Source organism: Elephantulus edwardii, unplaced genomic scaffold, assembly GCF_000299155.1.
Source record: "Elephantulus edwardii isolate Elephantulus edwardi_28Jun2011 unplaced genomic scaffold, EleEdw1.0 scaffold00057, whole genome shotgun sequence".
Lineage (NCBI taxonomy): Eukaryota > Metazoa > Chordata > Mammalia > Macroscelidea > Macroscelididae > Elephantulus > Elephantulus edwardii.
In genome coordinates this window covers 12,519,368-12,530,267 of record NW_006399807.1, presented here as the reverse complement: position 1 = coordinate 12,530,267, position 10,900 = coordinate 12,519,368, and the positions used below count along the sequence as shown (strand labels likewise).

Below are 10,900 nucleotides of genomic sequence, written 5' to 3'. Positions count from 1 at the left end.
TCAGTTTCAGCAAGCAGGGTTGTGTCATCTACATAACGCAGACTGTTGATAGATCTTCCGCCAATTCTGATGCCACACTTCTCCTCATAGAGCCCAGCCTCCTGGATAATCTGTTCTGCATACAGGTTGAAAAGATATGGAGACAGGATACATCCCTGGCGTACACCCTTCCCAATTTTGAACCATGCAGTTTTCCCTTACTGTGTTCTGACGACTGCCTCTAGGTCTAAGTATAAGTTTCGCATTAGCATGGTCAGGTGTTCTGGGATTCCCATTCTTCTCAGAGTCAGCCACAACTTGTATGATCCACACAGTTTAACATCTTTGCATAGTCAATGAAACACAGATAGAGATACAGAAATTCTTTTCCATTACAAAGCATGTATTTAGGCAAAGTATTAAAAGGGGATTAGTGGTGACTTAGTGGTATGGAATTGCACTATTAACCCAAAGGTACACAGTGTGAATCTATGTGGGAAAAGGATGGGCAGTCTTCTCCATTGTGACTTATTGCCTCTGAAAACCAGCTGGAGGGTAAGCTATGGGTTCATTCCAACTTGACAGCACAATACAACTAAGTAAGTGTAGTCTTTCTTTTTGTTTTGTAGCCAGGTATCTCCCTAAGTCACATTTTTGCCAGTGCTTAAGAGCCAGAAATTTATCACTGTGCTTTAAAAAGTTATTATCCCTCCAAATAAGAATTCTTTCAATTTTTGCAAAGTTTCAAAATTCCTGAAGTTAGTGTCTTTCATGAAGTTTGAGGAACCATGCAATAAGCTGCTCCTACTAGTTGTTAAATGTTACATCCTGTCAGGTTAGAACTGGCTAAAATCCTCCAATGGCTTTTTTGCACCGGAATAAATTGTCTCTTTTAGAAGAGGCAAGGAGAGAGAAGTTTCATCTCATCTGCCTGGGTATATTGTCAGGAAAGCCCAGTCCTTGGAAAAAAGATACCCTGCCAGGAAATGTTGAAAGTTGGTGAAAAAAGAGGAAGACTCAGCAAGATGAACTGACAAAGTGTCTAACTTGAGCAAATCAGACATCATAAGAATGATGCAGGATACGGCAAGTTTCAGACAGGTTGTTCACAGCATCACTGCAAGTTGTAGTCAACTCATGGCACTTAACAATAATAGCAACTAGTTGTTTTGTTTTGAATTAAAAATGATGCTCAGGTTATTTAGGAGAAATTTTTTAAGGCTGAAAATCTTCATGATTACTCTCTATAGAAGGTAGTTACAATTTTTGGAAATGTTTAATTTTTAAGTATAAAACATTTAAGTTTTAAAACTTTTAAGAGTGTGCTGACAGACTCTTAAAAGGAAAATAAAACTTAAAGGAATGGATGACTAATAAAGTGTTGAGTTATTGATCTTCAAATTTTATTTCTTAGAGTTCTAGCAGGAACTGCTCCAGAAGCCTCAATTCCAATTTATGCCCTTCCCCAAATTGTGCTTAAACCATTTCTTTTGTGTTTGCACCATCATGCAAAATGATATTATTCAACGTAGCCTTTAAAAGGTTTGAAACATCACTGCATTAGTCTTATAAATATAGTGTATGTCAGTTACCACAATGTGACTTTTGTGAGGAGCCAGGTGACAGTAAATTCAATGTGTAATTTTCTCGGGCTGTTGGTGTCTAAAGAGTCACAGATTTGAAACCACCATGGGACCCCTTTGCTCTATCTGAGAAGGTCATTATGAGTAGACTCTACTCACTGGTTCTTAAGGGTTTGAAATTTTGTTTGGGTCCTAGTTATGCAGGGAATGAGACTGGCATTATTATAAAAAGTTTATCAGTGGAATGTGCACATTCTTAGAAAGTTCCAGAAAACAGAGTTTAAAAAAAGTCATTTGGGTTTACTTAAATTAAAAGTATATTTTTCCAATCAGCAGGAAGGCAGAGATCCACATCTAGCATTTCGGTTATGGCTTAAAAAAAAGCATGATGAGCAGATGAAAGAAAGAAGGACAGAAGAACTCAGAAGGCAGGAAGAATGCTTGTTCTTTCTTAAAGGAACAGAAGGCCGTGAAAGAGCTTTCAAACAGTAAGTTGCAAAGGCCAGGTATTGCTAAACTTGTCTTCATAACCGTTCCATTATCAGTTAACTTTTTTCTTAATAGTATCTTTTTTGTGTGCCCCTTCAAGATTAAATCCAGGCTTATTTAAATCTGTGAGAACCTACAGAGTTGGAAAATTCACAACCTAATTCCAAACTTATTTTAAAATGATAGTAATCAAGATAGTATGGCATTGATATAAGAATAAAAATAATAGAACAATGAAATACTAATCCCAGAAATTCACATGTGTGTATACACAAACACACACACATATATATATACACACATTTTATCTATCTATCTATCTATCTATCTATCTATCTATCTATCTATCTATACACAAATAGCCCTAAACCCTGCTCTATGTCTCTGACACACCTATCCCCATTACCCCAGTCACTAAATCAATCCCTCTCATTGAGAGTCTTCTTCTCCTGGGCTGTCCCTCTACCCTCCAAGCATGATGTCCCTCACCAACGACTGGTCCCTCCTTGCAACATGTCCAAAATATGTCAGATGAAGCTTCAGAATTCTTGCCTCCAGGGAACAGCCTGGTTTCAGCCTCTCTAGGATGAACTTATTTGTTCTCCTAGCAATCCATGGTATATTCAATACTCCAGCACCACAGCTCAAAGGCATCAGTTCTCTATCATCCCTAGTCATTGTCCAGCTTTCCGATGTATAGCAATTAATTGCAAAGACCATGGCCTGGATCAGGTACTGACATCATTGCTCTTCAGTACTTTTGGAGAGGTCTTTGATAACAGACTTTCTCAATGCAATTTGTCTTTTAATTTCCTGACTGCTGGTACCAAGAGTGTTTATTGTGGTGCCAAGCAAACAAAAGCTGTTAGCAGTCTTAATCTCTTTACTATCTATCATGATGCTGAAGTTTGAAATGTAAATTGTTAGAATAGAGGGAAAATACTCTCATTTTCATAATCTGGAAACTATTGCTATTGGCACCATAGTGCATATTATCTAAATATATCTTTGTATACTTCTTTTTAACTGTAAAGTCTGTTTTGATATCATACTATAAATGCTGATTGTACCCTGCTTATTTTTATTATAACCTCATCTAATATCCAGGTATATTTCTCCCAGTTGCCCATTAAATGGCTTATAGATAATTTTGTCCAATGCAGATCACTGCAGGATCACCCAATATTATGATCTTTATTTCTGTTTTATTTTAATATAGACATTTAATTATCTGTTATGCCTGTGAGGGTGGAGGGACAGCCCAAGAGAGGAAGACCCTCGATGAGGTGGATTGATTCAGTGACTGGGGTAATGTGGGTAGTTGTGTAAGAGACAATGAGATTGGCACAGGATAGAGCAGAGTTTAGGGCTGTTGTACGCAGGTGACTCAACAGCCCATAACAACAACAACATAATATAAATTTGTGTATTTATAGTTACAAGCTTTATAGATGAGTTTGTTAGCATGTAAGTACTTTTCTCTCATTTCTTTTGATGCTTTTAGGCTTATTTTCCCATTTTAATGAAGAACTAGTTTATGCAACAGAGAGCCCTACCAAGCAGAGTAGGTATTCTTGCCTGCTTAAGTAATATTTTAGAATACAGCTAGTTTTAAAGAATAAGTTACATGGAACTTGTATTGTGCATATCAGCCATATTTTAAGAAGGGTGTGTGTGTGGGGGGGCGCGTGTGTTTGTTAAGTGCCCATCTGGTAGCTTTGACACGTGGCACCATGCAACGTTCCTGTACCATTTTCATGTGTTTGAGTCCTTTGTTGCAGCAACTCTGTTCGTCTGTCTCATTAAGGATCTCCTTTTTTTAACTGTTGATGCCTTTCTTCAGAGACTGGCTCCTCTTTATAGCATTCCCAAAGTATGTGACATGGATTCTCACCATCCTTATTTTTAACGAACATTCTGGCTGAACATCTTCTAAGACATATTTTTTGTTAGTTTGCAGTCCATGTTATATTCAATATTCTTCAGCAACACTACAATTCAATAGCATTGATTATTCTTCTGCCCTTATTCATTGTACATCTTTCAGATGCATATAAAACAATTGAAAATACCATGGACTCAATCAGGCACACACTTTTTATTTTTAGTCTTTGCCATTATACCCTTGGTTATTAGCACTTCAGAAAGAGCATTTGACCCAATAAACGAAATACTTAAAAGCTAGAAGAGTTGGCAGTTCCCTCAAATTTACCTTGATTCCAAATGTAGCTATGTCTTTTTGTGTATAAACCTAAAATTTTTCAGTTATCGAATGTATAAGCCTGACATGTTTGCATTTTCTAGAGTATAAACCTGAAGTTTTTCCATTTTTAAAGATATAAGCCTGAAATTTTTCAGTTAATATTTTAATAATTGGTTCCATGTCTGTAGAACTGTAATATAAAGAAACGCTGATTTTCTTTCATTACTTTATAGCACAGACAGTGCAGTCAGTTGTTACTAACCAAACATGAACATGCCTTTCTTTACAGATGGCTAAGGAGGAAACGCATAGAGAAACTAGCAGAGCAACAAGCTTTGAAAGAACGAAGCAGACAGCTCCGACTTGAAGCAAAGCGTTCCAAACAGTTACAGAACAGTTACACTATGTCAGAAGCCAAAGCTTTTCGTTTTACTGATCACTACCACTGAAGGTGTCTATTAAATACTTCATTTGGCTGCAGATCTTTCTCAGAGTTTGGGTATCATTTCTTCTAGCGCGTGTGCTTTGGTCATATTTGAAATTATAGAAATGGTCTTTAATTTTTAATGATATTAACAATCAATTTATCCTTATTCTTAATGCTAGAAAGAATATTTAAATAAATATTCCAAAGAATTTTTTTCAACATTGAAATTGTGTTTGCATGACTTCTTGGTCTGTTCAACAAGTTGGACAACAAATGAACTCTATATTGATATTTATATCATTAACATTTCTAGCTGGGGAAAAACAGAAGTATAGATTTCTGTCCCGTAGTTCCTAGTAATTGTTGTTATGTGCCATCAAGCTGCTTGTAACCCATAGCAGCCCTATGTGCAATAGCTCTGAATCCTGTCCTATCCTGAGCTAATCTCACCATCTCTGACACATCTACCCCTTTTACCCCCGTTACTGTATCAATCCATCTCATCTGGGGTCTTCCTCTCCTGCGCCATCCCTCCACCTTTCCAAGTATGATGTCCTTCTCTGAGGACTGATCCCTCAGAGGGACCACATGCAAATAATTCAAAAGAATATTTCATAAAGCAGGAAGAGGAATGTCTTAAACAAGCAGAATTCAGGACTTTATAAAAGTTCTTTTGATTGCAAATTTGAATGCATGTAGAAGATACAAGAAAATAAGTGGAATTAGAAAGGCCTTTTTTTTTTAAGAGTCCACAATTAGGTTGCATAGTGGAATGTACTTGGGGCGGCGGGAGGGATGTGGGGGGATTGTGTCCCAGGGAGGGAGTGTTTCTTTTACTTTTGAAAGAGAAGAGCGAACTGGGGGGAGAAGTGCAGCAATGAATGAATGGAAATCCAAAATCTCTGTAAATGCTCATTAAAATTATTTAAAAAAAATAAAGCTTAAGGAAAAAAAAAAGATAGGCCTTTCTAATTCCACTTATTTTCTCTCTCTCATTCACTCACTCACTCACTCACTCACTCACTCACTCACTCACACAGTATGTAAAAATAATGAAAATGTAATTTTAGGTATAGGGAGCACTAGTGGCCAGTGAGTAAGCAGTTGTGCTATCAACCCAAAGACAGGCAGTTTGAATTGCCTGATCCTCTTTAGGAAGGTGGCAATCTCCTTTCCTGAAATGACAGTCTCTGAAAACTCACTGAAGGGTCAGTGTGAGTTGGTTTTGACTTGAGGGCAATTAGTTTTATATACTAAGTATAAAACTATAAATGTTATAGGGTTTATAATTATCTATTGTTGTTAGGTACCGTTGTGTATGACTCACAGCAACACAATGAACAAAATATCTGAATTCTGTTCTATCCTGTACCATCCTCACACACACAAGAGCCCATTACAGCAGTCATCATTTCAATCCACCTGGTTGAGGGTCTTCCTCTCTTCCAATGACCCTCCACATTTCCCAGCATCATGTTCCTCTCCAAGGAATAGCACCTCCTAGCAACATGCCCAAAGTATGTGAGGGGAAGACTCAGCATTCTTGCCTCCAAAGAGCACTCTGGCTGCACCCTCTCCAAAATATATGTTTGTGATCCTGGCACATACTCAACATATATCCTAGGATCCCAGGAGGATCATTATATATTTCATATTTGATCTTCTCTTTATTATAGCTATTTCTCGTGTCTTACTATATTGTCTCCAAATTGACAGGAAGTCCATCTGGATAAGATTTAACATTACTAGTATATGGTCCACAGGTACAGTTATAGAACAAGGTTTAGATCTTTTGTTCCTAGGGTTGCTATGAGTCATGCTAGTCTCAATGGCACTTAACATATTTAATAGTTAATATAGTACTGTGCATGCATATTTTTGCAGCTATAAATTTCTAGGACAGATTAAAGGCTGCACAGTGAATATAATATGCGATCTTTTTGGACTGTGTGCTTTCAATTAGCAGAATGTTTTAAAGGTTCATCTACATTATAATGTTTATCAGTCCATTTCTTTTTATGGCAGAGCATTATTATTACTTAGTATTTAATTGTGTACCCCCAAAAGATGCACTGGAATCCTAATTCCGATCTCTATTATTGACATTTGGGTTTCCAACATTTGTTTATTGTGAACAGTGCTATGAATTATTTGTGCACAAGCACTGGTCTGAATACTTGTTCTAAGATTTTTATAATGCTTAGATGTTGAATTATTAGATAATAATTCTGTTTAACTGATGACTGCCAACCTCTTTTCTACAATGGTTGTACTATTTTACATCCCCACCAATAGATCTCTCACTCTTTGTTGTCAAGTTGAATCAATTCCTATCTGGTCCTCTTGCAGGTTTTCAGAAGATGTAAATTATACAGGAGATTGTTCATCTTTCTCCCTCAGAGCCACTGGTGGTCTTGAAATTTTGTAACTCTCGTTTGGCAGAGCAATTCCCTGCCACTGGGGTCACCAAAGTTCCCTCTCCAATAGATGTCATAGTTATGTGCACGCTAGTAATTTGTGACTCATAGTGACCCTATGTACAACAGCTCTGAACCCTGCTCTATCTTGACATGCCCACCCCCATGACTCCAGTCACTGAATCAATCCACCTCATAGAGGGTCTTCCTCTCTTGCACTGTCTCTCCACCCTTCAAAGCATGATATCCTCCTTCAAGGACTGGCCCCTCTGAGCAACATGTCCAAAGTATGTCAGATAGAACTTAAAAATCCTTGCCTCCAAGGAGCAGCCTGATTCACCCTATGTTCTAGCCATACATGGTATATTCAACACACTCTTCCCCAAGACCACAACTCAAAGGCAATGATCCCTCTTCTGTCATCCTTAGTTATTGGTCAGCTCTCAAATGCATAGCAAGTTAATTGTGAAGACCATAGCCTGGATCAGGCACACCTTCAATTCTAGATTAACATCATTGTTCTTCAGTACTCTGGAATACACCTTTGCTGATTTTGAACCATTCAGTGTTCTCTTGCTTTGTTCAAATGACTGCTTCCTGTTCCAAGTATATTGTTGTTATGTGCCATCGAGTTGCTTATGACTCATAGCGAAGTATAGGTTTCACATAAGCACAATCAAGTCTTCTGGGATTCTGACTCTTCTCAGAGTCAGCCACAGTTTGTTGTGATCCACACAGTCAAATGCCTTTGCATAGTCAATGCAAAACAGATTGAAAATCCTCTGTACTCTCTGAGTTCAGCTAAGATCTATAACCCTATGTACAACAGAACACAATAGAGTTATTGTTATTGTTATTGTTGACTGTCATTGAGAACAACTCACAGTGACCCTATGAACAAAAGGCCTAAAGCCTTTCTATAACTATCGTCATTTATCAAAGTTCATAGAGTTTCCAGAGGCATGTTTTTAGGAAGTGGATGCCACTCCTGCCTCTAAAAAATAACAATTATAGATGCTTTTATGTAATTCATTAGTCTCTGCTGCTACTTAATACAAAATATTACAGTTGGGGCCACCAATATAATACTGAGATCTTGGAACGAAAAGCTAAGGAGAGTTTCGAGCATATGTACAATAAAGCCATGAGTATGTCCTAGGCAGGACACCTGTTCAAAAAAGACCTGAGAAGATCCAACACTTTTATCTCTTGCTGATCTCTATCTAGGTTCAGCTAACATAGTTGTAGGCAGCCTGGCTACGAATAAATGCCTCAACATAGCCAAGCTGCAAAGACGGAGAAGGTGGTTTCTGTATTTTAATTTCACAGGGGGTTATAGGAGACAGCTCCTGGCATTCAGGGAAATCTCTCTCAAGACACTGGATCAAGCTGTAGGGCCAGAGACTTCAGAGACCGCATGTGACAAAATTTACACTTTACAAAAATACAAAAGTGACTCGAATAATACAGCCTGCAGGAAACTATGCAAACTGATCTGGGAGGAGAAATAATCTAATTTTCAGAGTGATCATACTATTCAAAATACTCAGTTTTCAACAAAATGCTAAGAATGCAGAATCAAAATTAAAAACTTATAGTTAACATTGGTAACTCATTAATATGCAAATGACAACTGTGGTTGTCAAAAATGAAAACTGTCTACAGACTTCAGTATCAATTATGCCTGAACATGAAGAATACTAAAGTGCTGATAAATTGACCAATAAACAGAATCATGATAAATGGCAAATAAAAAAAAATTGAAAAGGACTGACTTCATTCTACTTGTACGAACAATGTCCATAAAAGCAAAATTCAGTGACTTGAGCATACTATGTAGAGCTCTGGTGGCTTAATGGTAAGGAGTTGCACTATTAACCCACAGGCACCAGGTGTTTTGCAGAGAAAAGTTAGGCAGTTTCCTCCTGTGAAATTTATTGCCTCTGAAAACCCACATGAGGGGCAGCTATGAGTTGGTATTGACATTATGGTACCTAACAACAATAACATATTGCAAATATGCTGCAAAGATTTCTTCAAGTCAAAGGTGTCACTGTTAGGACTGGGGTTTTATGTCCTCGCTATGTTCTTTTCATTTACCTCACAAGCATGTGAAAGCTGTTGTTATGTGCCGTCGAGCTGCTTGCGACTCACAGCGACCCTTTGTACAACATCCCTAAACTCTGTTCTGTCCTGTGCCAATCGCACCGTCTCCGATACACCCATCCCGATTACCCCGGTCACTAAACCAATCCCCCTCATAGAGAGCCTTCCCCTTCTGCGCTGTCCCTCCATCCTACCAAGCATGATGTCCCTCTCCAAGGACCTGTCCCTCCTTGCAGCGTGTCCAAAGTATGTTAGACGGAGCCTTAGAATCCTTGCCTCCAAGGAGCAGCCCAGTTTGACCCTTTCCAGGAAGAATCTGTTTGTTTTCCTAGCATTTCATGGTACCCTCAATACTCTTCTCCAGCACCACAGCTCAAAGGCATCAATTCTCCTTTTTATCATCCCTAGTTATTGTCCAACTCTCTGATGCATAACAAGTGATTGCAAAGACCATGGCCCGTATCAGATACACCTTAGTATCCAAAGAGACACCACTGCTCTTCAGTACTTTGGAGAGGTCCCTAACAGCAGACTTTCCAATGGCAATACGTCTTCTAATTTCCTGGCTGCTGGTGCCAAGAGTGTTGACCATGGAGCCAAGCAAACTGAAGCTGTGAACAATCTCAGCTTCTTCACCATCCATCCTGATGCTGCCAATTGGCCCAGTGGTGAGAATCTTTGTCTTCTTGACATTGAGCCTCAATCCATATTGGGGGCTGCAGTCCTTGACCCTCTGCAGCAAGCGCTTCTGGTCCTCCTCAGTTTCAGCAAGCAGGTTTGTATCTGCATATTGCACATTGTTGATAGATCTTCCACCAATCTTGACCCCACATTTCTCCTCATAGAGCCCAGACCCCCGGATAATCTGTTCTGCATACAGGTTGAAAGGTTTTGAAGACAGGACAGTTTGTTACAATCCACACACAGTCAAAGGCCATGGTCTTTTCAATTGCCTGCTATGCATCTGAGAGCTGGACAATGAATAACAACAGAAGAATAATTAATGCTTTTGAGTTGTGGTGCTGGAAGAGTGCTGAATATCCCATGGACTATCAACACAAACAGATAATAAATAGAAAAAGTGCAGCTGGAGTGATCTTTGGAGGTAAAGATGACAAAGCTCCATCTCTCACTCTTTGGACATGTTGCTACGAGAGGCTATTCCTTGGAAAGGGACATCATGCTTAGAAGATAGAGGATCAGTGAAAGAGAGTATGGCCCCTGAAGAGATGGACTGGCACAATGACTGCAGCAACGGGCTCGAGTGTGTCAGAGATGAGATGGATGACACAGGATGGGAGAGGGTTCAAGTTTGTTGTTTATAGGGCAGTTTACCTAAGCAATTTACAATCATCAGACAAGGGAAACAGGTAAACTTCAAGGAAAAGGCTCAAAAATGAACTGTAAGTAGTACAAGAGTAATAAAGAACAAACATCATTTTATGGCCAAGAAAACGAGTATTTTCAATAAAGGTGGAAAAATGTATTGCCCTTGAAACTATAAACGTCACTGAGATGAAGAAGGGGGAAAAGTCATTAAACTATTAATAGTTATTTGACTAGATATTTTTTGAGACTTCTTTACTCACAAGCACTTCTTCAATTAATCAATGCTTTGGTGTAATTATTCTGGGGATATTTTAAAGGCCTAAGAAAGGACATTTTATGATGGTTCATCATAAATATGTTGTTGTTA

The 10,900-nt window shown here is 38.5% G+C and overlaps 1 protein-coding gene across 1 annotated transcript in view; it reads left to right on the top strand.

Moving 5' to 3' along the window:
• CCDC181 (coiled-coil domain containing 181) overlaps positions 1–4,703 on the top strand; it is a 34,813-nt gene extending 30,110 nt beyond the window's left edge. The window contains exons 4-5 of the mRNA XM_006887411.1: positions 1,899–2,050; positions 4,544–4,703. Coding sequence (XP_006887473.1) covers positions 1,899–2,050; positions 4,544–4,703 — 312 coding nt within the window. The remainder of the gene's footprint in view (positions 1–1,898; positions 2,051–4,543) is intronic.
• The last annotated feature ends 6,197 nt before the right edge of the window (positions 4,704–10,900 follow it).